Raw genomic sequence first — 16,831 nt, 5'->3', positions numbered from 1 at the left:
GTTGAGGCAAAGAAGTACTTAAAATCTAAATAATAGAAAAATTTTGCAGAGCCAAGCAATAGGGTTTGTCCTCAATCCAGACAGAAATGGGGGAAGATTTTTCTTCCTGTGGAAATAGTTACAATTGTATTTAAGGAGAAGACCATGATGCATAGGTGATGCTAGGTAAATTGTAAGACTGAGTGATATAAACATTTTTATAGTATGCAGTGGGGTCAGACACAAAGGAGTCAAGGTTTTTAGAGGCAGCATGGGAGCCAAGGCCAGTGAGGTGAGGACTCATTCAAGAGAGGAGTAGGCTTTGAGAAGCTTGTGAGTAGGAGAGGAAGGTTGAAGGCTGTGAATAAGGAAGAAGAGGGAGACAGGGCACAGATGCCCAAGCTCCCTCCTCCCCTCCTCCTGCCCCACCTAAGGAGCCCTGTAAGGGAGGGACAGGTGAGACAGCTTGAAGAGGACAAAGTCCAAGAAGAGTTTTTTCAGCAAGATTAAAATTCAAGGAAGCTTTTGGTAAAGGTGACAGGCAAAGGTGTGGTGTTTGGGGAGATGGTTAAACAGAAAGATTTGGTGTGCATTGCATGATTAACCTAAAGGACTTAGCGTGGAGACAGACAAAGGCAGGAATATGAGGGACCTCAGGCCACTTTCCATAGCATTGAAATGTTCTTTAGGTATTGCTGAATTGGGAACAGTGTTCTGTACTTTTTGGGGTCATGCTGAATTGAGGTCCTGAAAGTACCCAATTTAAGTTATTTTTATGTTATTGATCAATTTTAATTGTGGCCAGACCTTGTGCCGAAAACATGTTCCTCATTCTTTACACAATCAGAAAGCCCCAATTTAGGCAGACCATTTAGATGATACCCTAACAGAGTGTCTCTTGGGACTTAGATCATTGGCACATTTGGGGAGGTGAGTTTCCAGCCCTAACTGCCCAATCAGAGGGCTGGGACTTGACAGGCCATACATCAGTTCCAACATCCTCAAAGTGTCCCACTGCCTCCAAGCTTGTGAGCTTGCTTCCCTGCTGCTCCATATGACCTGATCTCAAATGCAGGAGGGGTTTTGGCATTGGACTCTTGAAAAAAAAAAACAGCAAGTAAAAAGAAACACAATGGGAATACCAGTATTGGATGGGCCAGGGTCTGTCAGTGGGAAATGGTCACTGGTAGAGTTGTTGAAATAACGAAGAAGATACAGAGAAAGCCAGAGAAATTAGAAAAATGGATAAGACAGAACCTTTGCCAAATTTTAGAGAGAGAGAGAGAGAGAGAGAGAGAGAGAGAGAGAGAGAGAGAGAGAGAGAGAGAGAGAGATACAGAGACAGTGACAGTGACAGAGGGAAAGGAAGAAAGGGAGAGACAAAGGGAGACAAGGAGGGGAGGGATGAGGGAGGGAGAGAGGGAGAGATGGCAGGAGAGACAGAGACAGATACACAGGGAGGTTGATTCATTCATATTCCTGCTTAGGATCTGAAAAGTAGCCTGGATTACTTTGAGATTATAGCAAGAGAAATAAAAAGAGAGGAAGGAGAATTCTACACTATACCTCTTCTCCTAGGTTTCAACACTATATGTTAGGTTCAAAAAGAGGAAAAATGGCAAGAGATAGAGAGTAGACAAAGAGACTGCTATACAACAGCACATGTTATCAGAACAACCCTTCAGGGCAGGGGCCCTAGCCAAACTTAGTCACTCCTTGCTTGCAAAGAAAGTATTTAGTGGGTCTGAAAGAATGCTAGAACTATTTAGTGGAGGTGGTTTGAAAGTAATTAATAGTGGGGCAGAATGTGGGAAATAAGGTCACAGTTGGAGGCAAACCAGGATATCTGCTCCAGGCCCAACTGGGAATGGATTTAAATCTTTTGCAAGGCCAAGTGTTAGTGAATCAAGGTACTGTTCTGTGGCCTCAAGATAAGGACCTATCACCCCAGCTCTCAGGTTCCTGAGTAGCTAGGATTATAGAAGTAAGCCACTGGCTCCTTGCTTCGACTTGTTTTTTAAAATTATCTTAAGTTGTTGTACAAAGGGATTCCATTTAATGAAGCAGCTCATGAATAAAATACTATCACCCTAAAATTTTAGCCTTATTTTTTTAGAGAAGTGTTAATTTTATAGCAAAATTGGTAAGCAAGCTGACTAACCAAAGACTTCCAGTTCTGAATAGAGGTACCAGAAACATCAATAGCCAGAGACTTCCCATACTTCCTTTTTTATGAACATTCTTCAATTATATATTTGCCATAATTTCTGAATTTAAATGGATACATCTGTGTCACCCAAAATTCATAGTTTACATTAAGGTCCTCTCTCAGTCTATTCTGTGGATTAGAACAATATATAATGGCATTTATCTACTATTATGGTATCATACTATTGTAAGGGAAAAACAGAGGAGATACCACTTAAGAGGCTAAATTGTGAATCTTTATTGGAGAGCCAGAGGACTGGTCTCAAAGATCAGCAGCAGGGAATGCAGCTAGCACAAAGTTTATATAGGTCAAAACCACAGAGTATGAGGAATTTATCTTAACAAAAGTGTTATACATAAACAAAGAAAACCAAAGGAGGACAGTTAAACCTAATAAAAGTGTTCATATAAGCAAACCATCTAGGGAAACAATTTGGGGGAAAACAAGGGCCTATTATCTAGGGAAACAATTTGGGGGAAAACAAGGGCCTATTATATCTAGGGGAAGCATAGAATTGGTCTCCTTATTTCAATACATATCTTCATAGTTTCCCTGTTTTGAACATTTTTTTTTGCTCTGCCTATTTATTCTGACTTCTTTTCCAATCTCTGGTAAGAGCTGATCTTTTTATCATCTCTGGAAGTTTTCCATGGTATATAGACTGCAACTTTTCCACTAGCAATATGGCATTTAACCTACTATGTCTTTTCCTGGCATGATAACTCATATCTTTTTAGAGTTAGACTTCACTTGGTTATGTGGATGTATTTATTTACTGATTTACTTATGAAAAGCAACTTGTTTTTTTAATTTAATTTTACTTATTTTGCAAATTATAGAAATTTTAGACCACTTGCGGGATTTTGTGTGGATATACATCTTCTGTTCCTTTTAGTAAAGCATCAGGGAACATGATCACAAGATTGTATGATGAGAGAATGTTTACTTTTGTAAGAACTTACCAAATTTTGTACAAAGTAGCTCTGCCATTTTACCTTCCTACCAGCAATGATATGAATTCCCATTGTTCTATATCCTTGCCAGCAGTCGGTGCTGTTAGTGGTTTCAGACTTTAGCTTTTTATAGATATATAGTGATATTGTATTATTGTGCACTACATTTTATTTTTTTCTTTCTGGCATATAGTGTGTGCTCAAAGGTGTCATGCTCACTAATCTTGCTTGCTCAATATCTGGTGCTCTATTTCTTGGAGTCCAGCATTTTAATTGGAGATGGAGTCTCACAGACTTTTCTGTCCCAGCTTGCTAGTGAAACCTCAATCTTCAGATTGCGGCCTCATGTTTAGTTAGGATGGTAAGACTCCTTCACGGCCATCCCAGGGGACCATGCAGAGGCAAGCAGGCACAAGAGAAAGATTATTATAGGGTTTACTAAAGTGGCCATATCTCCTGGGAGAGTGAACACATGGCATCTGCCCTGATCCTGGTGGCAGCTAAGTCTGGGGCAGGAAGTGAGGTAGGCGCATGCTCAGGTAGTTCTGGACAGAGAGGAGGAGTGGCCAGCTATAGGGCCAGAACTCTAGGAGAGGGAGGAGCTCAGATCTGGGTGGAGCTGAGGACCAGAGGTGGGGACAAGGCTAACAAGGATTGCTAGTGCCTGACATGCAAACTTTTTTGCTTGGCTTGTTTCCTTATAAATAATTGTGAGAAATGTAAATATTGTGAAAAACACTGCACATTTGTCAAAACATAGTCAAATACTTTTGCTGGTTAAGTCAGACATGCTAAAATAGTATAGGATAGCCAGGCACTAGTGGCTTACACCTGTAACCTAGTTACTCAGGAGGCTGAGACCTGAGGATGATGGTTCAGAGTCAATCCAGACAGGAGAGACCATGAGACATTTATATTCAAATAACTGACAAAAGGTTGGAAATAGAGCTGTGTCTCAAGTGGCAGAGCACTAGGTAGGCTTGAGCACAAAAGCTAAAGGACAGCACCTAGGCCCTGATTTTGACTCCCAGAAACAAAGACACACACAAACACACACACACACACACACACACACACACACACACACACACACACACAATAGTACAGATTTGGCTCCACCTAGTCAGTACTATTTAAAGAAAGACATGTTATATAATCTTACATAAATGCAAATACCACCTCAAAATTTTAATTTGTTTCAATTTTGGTGTTTTTAAAAACAATTCTAAGCTCATCAAAATATCATGTTTGTTTTGAAACTTATGCTTATTATCCTTAAACATGAATGTTTTTCAGTTCCCCAAACAGTTGTCTATCTTCAGCATGGTTTCATAGCCGATTCCAGTAACTGGGTTACAAACACGGACAACAACAGCCTGGGATTCATGCTTGCTGATGCTGGTTTTGATGTGTGGATGGGGAACAGTAGAGGAAACACGTGGTCTCGGAAACACAAGACTCTCTCAGTTTCCCAGGATGAATTCTGGGCTTTCAGGTACATTGCAGTTGATTATGACTTGAGTTCATTTCTGTGACACCTAAAAAGCAGAAAGATACCCAGGACTTCAGCAGAAGAGTCCTTCCATAAATAACTCTGAAGTAGTATGACAGAGGGGAGATACTGGTATCTTTTGAAAGTTTGAAAACTACCAGGAATCTAGTAATGAGTATTAAGGTAAATTAGAAAGGAACTATTACATTCATAATGACATTCAGCTGGGGGTTTGGCATTCTTTGTGGTATGGGACTTTGGAGTCAGCTACCCTTCCTCTCCTCCACAAACACATTTCCCAGATGTTCATTTTTCTTCCTTTCAGAAACTTCTCTGTCTCTTATTTCTGGATTAAAAAATAGGTGTCACATGACAGTTTATACATCACATAATCCCTCTGTACCTGATTGTTTACTTATATCATAGGGCTAATGAACATCTATCTCATAAGGTTTATGGAAGGCTGACAGGTAAAGAATGTCCCCAGAGTCTGGCATATTATAAAATGTATGGGAATAATTGGCTCATGTGATCATGAAGCCCCGCTCCCAGAAAAAAACCACTCATATACATACCTACCTAGTTTTAGACTACAATTGATGTCAGAGGTATTAGCAAAGCTCAGCATTCTGGGTGTGTCTAGTCTTGCATTCTAGAGCTTCTCTAAGGATTTGTAACAGACTGTGTTTATTGTCACCCTGCTTATGATAGTGAAAAACTGAGAACTACCCAAATGTATGCCAGGGATGAATGTCATAAATGGGCAGTGCGAGAGTGGTGTAATAACAATAAAATGTGACTTAAAAACCTGAAACTTTATGTACCAACATTGACAAAACCAAGTAGACAAGCAGACAATATACAGAAAGATTAGGGTCATATATGGAGTGGAATCTGAGGATGTTTCTGTCATCATAGGTAATGTTCAGTTTCCTGAGCTCAGCGTTGGCTTACTCAGTTTAGTATGTGACAATGCCTCAAATTTCATTTTTGTAATTACGTAGTCTTATATTTCATGAGCTAGTTCTTGTTTCTTTGTTTGGATTCTAGTTTTGATGAGATGGCAAAATATGATCTCCCAGATTCCATTGACTACATTCTGAATAAAACTGGCCAAAAGCAGTTGTATTATGTGGGTCATTCTCAAGGCACCACCATAGGTATGTATGGAGCAAGACTGGAGGTTGATAGAATGTCTGTATTATGGAGTTTATACTTGTTTTCATATGTGAAATATAAGAATATCACATAGTTGAAATAGTTTCTTTTCATAATGCTAAGTTAAGATCACAGGAGGGGCAAAGTGTTTCATATATGATCTTATATGGAAATTCAGATTTTGCTATAAATGGTCAGATATGGTATGTGTAGTTCTCATCAAATTGAAAAAAATAAGTGAACCCATCCTTTTATATTTTTCCCGTGGGATGTGGGAGGGTAGAAGAATGTTCTTCCTCCTATGGTATATCCCTGTTGTCACTGTATTTGAGTTTGGTACTTTGCATCTTGTATATACATTTATCTAATCTGGGGAGAGAAAGGGGAATAACAAAATGCTGAAACAAGGTCACAGGATGACCATTGCAACAATGATACCCATAAGACACTATGTTGGTGGTGGTGGGGGGAGTGGGGGAGGTAGAAGAGGGAAGGGGTCATGGGAGAAAAACAAAGGAGGGGGTAACAATACCCAATAAGATATGTACTCCTTACCTCTCTGATGTAACTGTAACCTGTCTGTACAGCATCTTTACAAGAAGATAAAATTATTTTTTTTTAAAGAAAGCTTTCTATGGTCAGAGACTTCAAAATGGAAACAAGAAGCTATGCTAACTTTTAATGTTCAGTGGAGAGCTTGGCGGTGTGGCTAAGTAATATATCACTTGCTTAGTTTATGAAAGGCTCTGGGTTATCCCTAGTTCCTAAAAATTAAGTAAATAAATATAAAACTAAGAAAGAGAAGGAAAAAAGAGAGATAAAATCGACATGAAATAAGAGTCTGACATATACTGAATGATTTTAAAAGCTATATACATATTTTATGCTGATTATAAAATAAATATGTTTTAGAAAAATTGAAAATATAGTAAAGTTTAAAGAAAATGCAAATTATTCATTATCATAACCAGCAAATTTCTCTACTGAGAATGTAGGGACCTGCCTCAGTACCTTCTCTGGCTGCTTCTGGAGGGCCTCACAAGTGATGCTAGATCTCTCTTGTCTTTTCTGAGAAGAAAAGTCCTAGAAGATGGAATTTCCTCTTATCTTCCTTTTGTTCCCACAGGTTTTATATCATTTTCACAGATGCCCAAGCTGGCGAAAAAAATCAAAATGTTCTTTGCCTTGGCTCCTGTGGTTTCACTGGTTTTCAGTTCCAGCCCTCTAACCAAGTTAGGACTCTTCCCTGAAGATTTCTTAGAGGTACACGGCTTGCCACCAGATTTCCTCTCCCAACAGGTTTCCTCTTCAGATTGAAGCACTGATCCTTGGAGGGAGACTCTGCTGTCCTTCTCTGGGTTTGCTCTTAGCAGAACAATGGTTTCTCTTCTTTCTTTCACCCCTACTTGCTACAGGTAGGGGCCTGTGGAGGCGTAGCATTTGTGAATACTGCAGCTGTGGGTATGCATAGCTAACATGCTAGTCCAGCTTTCTATCCACTACAGAGGAAATATTATTTTGACATGAGCAGTGCTAGACTTTTATTCTAGGAGATGAGCTCTTGTATAACAGTGTGTGGGAGATGGAAGACAGGGTGTGCACGATTTCCACAGGCCCATCCCTAAGCACAAAATGATGATGTAAAGATGCTATTTAATTATATTCTCCAATGTGGCCATCAAATACATCAGCCCTCAGCCACTATCTTTGCAGGTCCAAGTTCTATTCAAGGAGAAAACAGCAGTCAAGAGAAGTTGTTTTAAGCCCTCTGAAAATAGAAAGCTCTTTATTCTTGCATTAGATGTCTTATACATCTATACCAATGTGCATAATTGAAATCTTGTCCAGGAAGCTACATGATCATGCAGCATGTAATGTGCTTTCTTTTGATAAGGGACCACATATTGGGTGGCACTCTTGTAAGATCATAATAGAGCTAAACATAATAGAGCTAAACATAATAGAGCTGAACATTCACCTAGTGAATTCACAATTCAACCTATTATACTAGTGATGCTGGTATAAACCAACCTACTATATTACCAGCCCTCACTAAAAGTCTAGCATATGCAATTATGTACAGTGCATAATACTGGATAATAATAATAAGCAGCTATTACTGGCTTCTGTATTCATCATAGTATGCTTTTCATCATTATTTTAGGGTATATTCCTATTATTTATTAAAGTTTGGACTAAGGGAATATGCTGTTTGCTGGCAAAAAAAACCCCTCACTTTTATAGTCACTGTGGCAAGTGATTGCCCTGTGCCATCTAGGTTGTGAAAGAACAAATTAATCGTCAAATCAGAGACAGGTGGTACTTGCCCTCTGGAGATCTACCCATTTATACTTATATGCCCACTTGTATTAGTTTGCTAGACTATGAAGACAAATCTGTTCCATGCTTCTCCCCTACTAGTAGTTATTGACAATTTTTGTCCATTCCTGTTGGTGGAAGCATCATTCCAATTTCTGCCTTCTTTTTTTCTTTATTTTCCCTCTGTTCCTATCTATCTCCACGTCCACATTTCCTCTTTCCTTAAGGATATCTATTTTTACTTAATTCTTCTATAAAGACCCTAACTCTAAGCAAGGCCATTCGAAAATACTGGCAGTTAAGAACTTTATGTCAGCCGGGCGCTGGTGGCTCACGCCTGTAATCCTAGCTACTCAGGAGGCTGAGATCTGAGGATCGCGGTTCAAAGCCAGCCCGGGCAGGAGAGACCGTGAGACTCCTATCTCCAATAAACCACCAGAAAACCGGAAGTGGCGCTGTAGCTCAAGTGGTAGAGCGCTCGCCTTGAGCTGAAGAGCTGAGGGACAGCGCCCAGGCCCAGAGTTCAAGCCCCACGACCGACAAAAAAAAAAAAAAAAAAAAGAACTTTATGTCTATTTTTATAAAGGAGTGATAATTTAACCCCTGAAAATGCCTCCCATTCTCATTTGTCCCTCTAGGTGGTAGACTTGAGCAAGAGATAGAATTGATTTGAATATAAAAAGAGATTTCTTCTGTTTCCTGTTGAGTACTACATATCTTCAGGACTTAATGATTGCCCTGGCAGTACCTGATCACATATTTGCTGACCACTGGTTAAGGATATTGTAGAGAAGTGTTTGACAATTTTCCCCCCTAAACTATTATATAGGTCACCTGGTGTCTTTTGTTAGAATTCCATTCTACCCTTGTGGAATGAAAACAGCCAATAGTAACAGATAATGTGGCTGTGTTTCAATAAAGCTTTCCTTATAAAAGCATGCAACAATGGGAGCAGGAGGATGGGAATGAGACAGTTTAATTAATGTGAACAGAAATTGAGAGTAGGAGGTTGAGAATGTTCTGGAAATGGATAATGGTGATTTTGCACAACAGTGTGACTACATTTACTGCAACTGAACTGAACACATAAAATTGATTGAAATGATAGATTTTGTACTATTCATGTTTTATCTCTAAAAATCCCACGATGGCTCATATTGGTGTATATACACATAAGTTTCTGGAATAGTGCTGACTAATCCCAGCACTGATTGCTTTTCTGAAAGTCACTACCATTCATCATGGAAAACTAACTGGGGTTGGCCCTGGGTCAAGGGTCCTGGCTCTTGCCCTTTGTAAACATCTGTTACAAACGTATTTAATTTTTTGTATTTCACTCTGAAAATTCAATTCCATTTCTCTAACATCTCTGTACTTGTTGAGTATCTTGGTTTGAATATCGACTTGTCTCCATTTTGCTCCTGGCTACTGGGAGAGACATTGGGTCTGTGCTCCTGCAGGCAGTTGTGGAAGCTTCTATTCCAACAGAAAATGCTGAGATGATCTTAGGATTCTTTATATTTTGTAGGTCATACTAGGGCACACAGAAGTCTTTTCTGATAATCCAATCATTAAGTGGCTGAGCATCCACTTTTGCACCCATGCAATTCTGAAGGAGCTTTGTGGAAATGTATTTTTTCTCGTGAGTGGATTTGATGAGAAGAATTTAAACATGGTATGTATAGTTATACTCAGAATTGATTTAAACACTCAATGGGTTTGATCTTTGAATGTACTTAGTTTGGATGATGTGGGAGACACAGCAATGACCTTGTTAGAGCTCTGAAGGACCTTTCTTTCAAGATCGAGAGTGCTTTCAGAAGGTGGTTATGGTTGCATCTGTCCTCATGGTTGCTTTTATGCTCCGTGGAGAGTTGCATATGAGGATCTGTCACAATTTAAGCCACAATAGTTACATATTTCTTTTTAACAAATATGTGTGTTCCAATTTGGAGTTTCCATTATATATGCACACATACCTTCCTATGCACACACACATATATATAAGAGACATTCATAAATGCAAATATATATGCACATATATGTTATATATGCACTTATTTGTTTTATCAAATGCAAATCATTGGCCAGAAATAACCTCTTCTTTATAAACCTACATGTAAATTATAATGGTGAATTTTGAAAAGTCTGAAATAAAGCCAGGCATTGTCTACCACACCCCTCATAATCCCAGGATTTGAGAGATTTAGGCAGGTGGATCATAGGTTTGAGGCCATCCTTGGCTAATTAGCAGACTCCCCAATTCTGCTGTAAAGGCTGTAGTGAATCATTCAAAGTAATAACACATTTTTTTTGTTATTGTTAAAGGAAGTGTAGTTGCCATTTACAATTTTGCAAGTTCAGGAAAGCATAAAAAAGAAAATAAAAATGGCCTGTGATGGCTGAAACTTTCTTAATAAAAACGCAGAAACACAACAAATCAAAGAAAGGTTGGACAAATGGGATTGCATGAAACTGCAGAGTTTCTGCATGGCAAAGGACATAGCTAGCAAGATCAATAGAAAGCCCACAGATTGAGAGAAGATCTTCACTAGCCATATAACAGACAAGGGTCTCATATCTAAAATATACTTGGAACTAAAAAATTAAATCCCCCAACAACAAATCCTCAAAGAAACAACTGCCCCATCAGCAAGTGAGCTAAAGACTTAAAGAGAAACTTCTCTGAAGAGGAAATAAGAATGGCCAATAGATGCATGAAGAAATGCTCAACTTCTCTAGCCATAAAAGAAATGCCAATCAAAACAACATTGAGATTCCACCTTACCCCAGTTAGAATGGCTATAATCAAGAAATCTAGTAATAACAGATGCTGGAGGAGATGTGGCCAAATGGGAACCCTACTGCATTGTTGGTGGGAATGTAAACTTGTTGAACCACTTTGGAAAGCAGTATGGAGGTTCCTCAAAAGACTCCACATATAGCTCCCCTGTGACCCAGCAATCCCACTTTTGGGCATTTACCCAAATGATCACAAACAAGACCATACTAAAGCTACCAGAACAACTATGTTTATTGCAGCATTATTTACCATAGCTAAGATATGGAACCAATTCAGATGCCCCTCAGTAGATGAATGGATCAAGAAAATGTGCTATATGTATATATATATATATATATATATATATATATATATATTATATACATACACACAAACACAAATATATGTATATATGTATATATACACATATAATGGAATATATATATATATATATATATATATATATATATATATATATATATATATAATGGAGTTCTATGCCTCCATCAGAAAGAATGACACGACTCCATTAGTTAGGAAATGGAAAGACTTGGAAAAATTATATTAAATGAAGTAAGCCAGGCCCAAAGAAACATAGGTGCCATGGTTTCCCTTATTTGCAATAACTAGTATATTCCAGGACAAGTAGAAAAGGTCAAAAGCTATGTGCATACGACCCTAGAAAATGATGTTAAGCAAAATGAACCCCAAGATAGGGACACAAGTGGTTTTTTTCTTTCTTGCTATTGTTTTTAATGTACTTATAATGTACTATGTGATTTTTTTTTCATTTGTATGTTTTTCCACCACTGTATAACCCTTGTTTTCACTGCATTTGATTCTGGTGCCCTGCATTTTGTATATATATTTTTCTAATTTGGGGAGAGGAAAGGAAAAAACAAAATGCTTAAATAAGGATACAGGTTGACCCATTGTACCAATGAGATGTACACGACACTATATTGAAAATGAACTTTATAATTTCAGGGGGAGGAAGCAGGAGTTGGGAGGTGGGGAGGGAAGGATGGTAGAGGAAAAACAAAGAACGAGGTAACAATGCTTGATAGGAAATGTACTCATTACCTTACTCATGTAACTATAACCCCTTTGTACAGTATTTTTACAATAAAACATATATTTAAAAAAAGAAGTTTAAAGTGAAAAAATGGCCTGTGATTGCAACTTATATTCTTCCACACTCTCTATGCTTATTCATATTTTATAGGACATAGTTATAGTCAGCATTCTATTTCCATGCTAATCTCATATATTTGAGATTGTAGTTCTGTAGTTTTTAATTCTTTAAACAACAAAATATGGTTATTTTCAGTATCACCTTAATGCTGTTTTCATTCTTTAATTTGTCATGTTTATCGTACAGTCAAGAATTGATGTCTATGGGTCACACAATCCTGCCGGAACTTCTGTGCAAAACGCATTACATTGGAGGCAGGTAGGCCTTTCAGAAGGGCAGCTTTGTCTGGGAAAATCTAGTTGTTAGAAAATTGCAAGTATCCATCCATGTACCTCTCTCTCCAGCTTCTCAAACTGAAAGCCATTCTATGTAAAAGTCTGATCTGGTTTCCTTCCTGGTCTGGTCACTGTGTTTGTGTTGCCTGTGTTACCCTCTATGCTGCACACATGTTATATGTAAGGTCACCAAACAGCTGTGAGGTTTGTCTTTCATCTTCTTTCCTCTCTTCCCCTGCCTTCTCCTTTCTTTTCTTTTTTTTTTTGGGGGGGGGGGTCCGGTCATGGGGCCTGAACTCTGGGTCTGGGCTCTGTCCCTTAGCTCTTCAGCTCAAGGCTAGCGCTCTACCACTTGAGCCACAGTGCCACTTCCGGCTTTTTTCTTTTTGCTTATATGGTGCTGAGGAATCGAACCCAGGGCCTCATGCATGCAAGACAAGTGCTCTACCACTGAGCCACCTTCCCAGCCCCCTTCTCCTTTCTTTACCTCTTTTACATATTATGTATTTACCTATTACCTATTTCTTCTCTGTTTCTCTTTCCTCCCTTTCATCTGTTTGTCATTGATTCATATTTTTTTGTGTTCTTTCATAAAGCATGATTTTCGAGTAGCAGTAGAGATAGGATACTGTAATTTCAGCAGTCATCTGTGGACATGATATGTTTGGAATGTCAGTGGATAAACAGAGCTACACCAAAGATGAGTGTGTAGGGGAATCACTAACTTTGAAAACAGTTTTGCTCATTTTTATCACAGAAGTAATTTATGTCTGTTCCAGATCCTATATTAGCAAAATAAGAACATTATCTTTCAATGAAACAATTGTTCTATAGCTCTTTACAGATTAGAAATATGTATTTAGAGATTAGAGATATCTCTGAATTCTGCTATATACCTTTGCAGAGCAGATGTACAAGTAGGTTATTTTTCTCCTGTTGTTTCATTTTTTTTCCTTGACAGTATTTCATGAGTTTATGTCGAATGCCAGATAACTTTGAGAGTTTTTTCCAGGCAATTTTATTTAAATACAAAATAATTTGCTGTTAAGCTTCAAAGAAAGGTACTCTAAGTGTTTTATGTCACGATATCCAACCACCAGGCAGGCAAGCAGAATCAGTCTGTGTGTGTTGTGTGTGTGTTTTGTATGTGTGTGTGTGTGTGTGTGTTGTGTGTGTGTGTATGTGTTTGTGCGCGCATGGGCATGCACGCACTGCTACTAAGGCTTAAACTCAGAGCCTCCATTTTGTACATGGTTCTTTAGCTTAAGCTTCTCTTTAGCTTAAGACGAGTTCTACCATTAGAACCACACCTCTAGGCCCAACTTTCTGCTCATGAATTGGAGATAAAGAGTCTCATAGACTTTTCTGCTCAGCCTGACTTTGAACCTCAGTTGCCAGATATCAGCTTCCCATGTAGCTAGTGTTATAACACCAGAATTTATTGCTTTTGAAAAGGACATCTTCTAATAAAATATTGCTGTTAAAATAATGAGATTTGGGTTTATACTAATGTTGACTAATGCATGGTTTTAAAAACAGACACTTATGGTAGAATGTTAGAATGAGAGAGAATGACATATTTTTGCTGGGTTCTAGAGGCTCATACTTGTAATCCTAGCTACTCAGAAGGCTGAGATCTGAGAATCAAGTTTCAAAACTTGTCTAGGCAGACATGAATCCCTCCTCCCTTGGATCAGCTATAAGGAGTCATTTCCTGGCCTGAAGTTCTTAGCTTGTAGAGACTGGAAGGCTAAATATGAGAGTTTGCTGTGGTTTAGAAGAGGAGCCCCTGGAATGCATATTGTTCCTACCATGCTGACAGAGCACACTTAGCATTTAAGCAATGGCCTGGGCCTTTGAAAGTCCTGTTGTTCACTCATGCTCTTCTTTTAGGCACTCACAATCCCCCTCAGTCACATTTCAGTTTATCATCTTTTGTTTACTTCACATATACCTAATAGCAACATTCTGCTACATTTCTGAGCATTTTTAACTCTTACTTTATAAACTATATGTCAGAAAGAACCAGTTCTGTGAGCTGGGGAATGTGTGTACTCCCAGAGTTGCAAGGAGTAAATCTGAGCCATATGGGCAGCTACTTTTCAGTTTAGTGAGCAATGGCAACCCAGCTCCTCAATTCTGATGACTTGGCTAAATCCAGTGATCTCTGATGATATGTCAATTTGTTGTTTTATTTTCTTCTTAGATTTCAAAACTTAATAAGTTTCAAGCCTTTGACTGGGGAAGCAGTGTCAAGAACTACCTACACTACAACCAGGTAAAGGTTTCAGTCTTTTACTGTAAATGGTCCCCCAAATAACATCTCTAGGAAACCAGCCTACCTTACTGAGATTGTGGCTGTGTTAGTTACTACAAAATGCCTAGGTGGTAATTGATTTCCTTCTATCCTCTCCAGAAGCTCACAGGTTTTCAGGTGGTATTGTGGACTGGTCTTTCTCTCTCCATCCTTTGCCTGACTCTAAATAAGAGCCATGCATTAGTCAGAGCAAGCATGGGCACAGGCCCTGCAGACTCAAGTACTTCCAGTTGTATTTCAGGTATTCTGGCTATGGGATCTGGGACATTGTGTAAGCATTTCCCTGCACAGATAGAATTAGCATCTTTTACCACCAAGTACACTAATGTGTGAGCTACTTGATCTGTTTTCTTATTTCATTCTCACAGCATCCCTGTGACTTAGACATGGTCTTCTTTGATTTAAAGATGAGGAGCTGGCATTGGCGTCTCATGTCTGTAATCCTAGAAACTCAGGAGGATGAGATAGGAGGATCACAGTTCAAAGCCAGCCCTGGAAGGAAAGTCTGTGAGACTCTTATCTCGAAATAACCACCAGAAAACCAGAAGTGGCACTGTGGCTCAATGTGGTAGAGCACTTGCCTTGAGCAAAAAAAGTTCAGGACAGTGGCCCTGGCCCTGAGTTTAAGCCATACAACACCCACCCCCGCCATCCCACCCCCCACAAAAGATAAGGAAACCAAAGTTGAATTTTTGTGACTTGCCTCTTACATTCAAAAGGAGAAAGTAGAAGGATCTGGCTTAGGAACCACTAACTTGGGCTTATGGCTCTTCTGTATCTCATGAGAACAGTGCTTCCCTTGAGCTTTTGTGTTCAAGGGTAGTGCTCTAGCACTTTCAGCCCAAGTACCACTTCCATTTTTCTGGTGGTTCATTGGAGATAATAGTCTCAAAGCCTTTCCTGCCCAGGCTTGGAACCTTCATCCTTAGATCTCAGCCTCTGGAGTAGCTAGGATTACAGGGGTGAACCACTGGTGCCCACGTATAGATTTCATTTTGTTCTTGCAATGGCTACCTGAAATGATATTGAAAGAGATTTTCAAAATTGAGTCTGTTATTCTCAAATTGGACTTACTGGACAGTGTCTAATGGAGATGTAATTATTGCAGTTTTGAAAACTATAATAAACCTTTCTTTCTGTTTTTTTTTTTTTATTGTAGAGTTACCCTCCCACGTACAATGTGAAAGACATTCCTGTGCCCATAGCCTTGTGGAACGGGGCTCAAGACTGGCTGGCAGATGCCAGTGACGTCCATATCTTACTGACTCAGATCCCCAACTTGGTGTACCACAAGGAAATTCCTGAGTACAATCATATCGATTTTATTTTCGGCATGAACACCCACTGGATGGTGTATGATAAAATTATCGATCTGATGAAGAAATACCAGTGAGTGCTAGAGACACTCACAGAAAAGGGTTTTTGCCTAATTGCTGGAAAATGAGTGTTTTCAATGATTCTCATTAGATAGAATTAGAATCACATACTAGCTATGTTTTTTCTAATTATGATGATATATGAAGTTAGGGTCTCAATCATAGATCATGTTTGTAGTCTACTAAAAAATAACACAGAGGTATGAAAAAGGCATTATAACTACTGTTTCTCCTCACAATTTAAAATCTACTTAGTTACCTTTATATACTCAACTATTTGCCCTACGAAATTATCATATTGGGAACTTTTAAACTGTTAAACTTTTAAGCTTGTAAATCTGTCACTGATTTGAATGCAATATAAAATGTACCTAGTTCTTATCACCTTTTTCTTAAAAACAAAACAAAAACTCAGCAGTGTTATCAGTTGTACTTATCTATCAAATGACACTTTTCTATGTTTTTTGTACTAACTAACTGGTCAAATCCAATGGCATCCCAGCTATTTAAATCAAAATGAGGAAATGGTTCAACTTGAGCAAAATAGTTTTCTGAAGTCTTCAGATATAGATTAAACTGATTTTTACATGTCTATATAATTATGAATAGCTTAAAGAGTTATGGAATCTGAGTTGTTATGAGTATCTTGATTACATAAACTTTTGATAAAAAGTTCATCAGAGAGACTAAGCCACTACCCTCTCCCACAACTAATGGGCTCTGAACCACTCTCCTAAGCTCAGTCCTGTCCATTTCAAGTCAGAGCCATGCGAAGC

The 16,831-nt window shown here is 38.7% G+C and overlaps 1 protein-coding gene across 1 annotated transcript in view; it reads left to right on the top strand.

Annotated features, from left to right (window-relative positions):
* LOC138825784 (lysosomal acid lipase/cholesteryl ester hydrolase-like) overlaps positions 1–16,072 on the top strand; it is a 37,190-nt gene extending 21,118 nt beyond the window's left edge. The window contains exons 3-9 of the mRNA XM_070020447.1: positions 4,438–4,636; positions 5,684–5,793; positions 6,918–7,054; positions 9,639–9,785; positions 12,274–12,345; positions 14,569–14,640; positions 15,839–16,072. Coding sequence (XP_069876548.1) covers positions 4,438–4,636; positions 5,684–5,793; positions 6,918–7,054; positions 9,639–9,785; positions 12,274–12,345; positions 14,569–14,640; positions 15,839–16,072 — 971 coding nt within the window. The remainder of the gene's footprint in view (positions 1–4,437; positions 4,637–5,683; positions 5,794–6,917; positions 7,055–9,638; positions 9,786–12,273; positions 12,346–14,568; positions 14,641–15,838) is intronic.
* Positions 16,073–16,831: the final 759 nt, after the last annotated feature.

Source organism: Dipodomys merriami, unplaced genomic scaffold (genome assembly GCF_024711535.1).
Source record: "Dipodomys merriami isolate MVZ:Mamm:240054 unplaced genomic scaffold, mDipMer1.0.p SCAF_14, whole genome shotgun sequence".
Taxonomy (NCBI): Eukaryota; Metazoa; Chordata; class Mammalia; order Rodentia; family Heteromyidae; genus Dipodomys; species Dipodomys merriami.
This window is presented reverse-complemented; position numbering and strand designations above follow the sequence as displayed.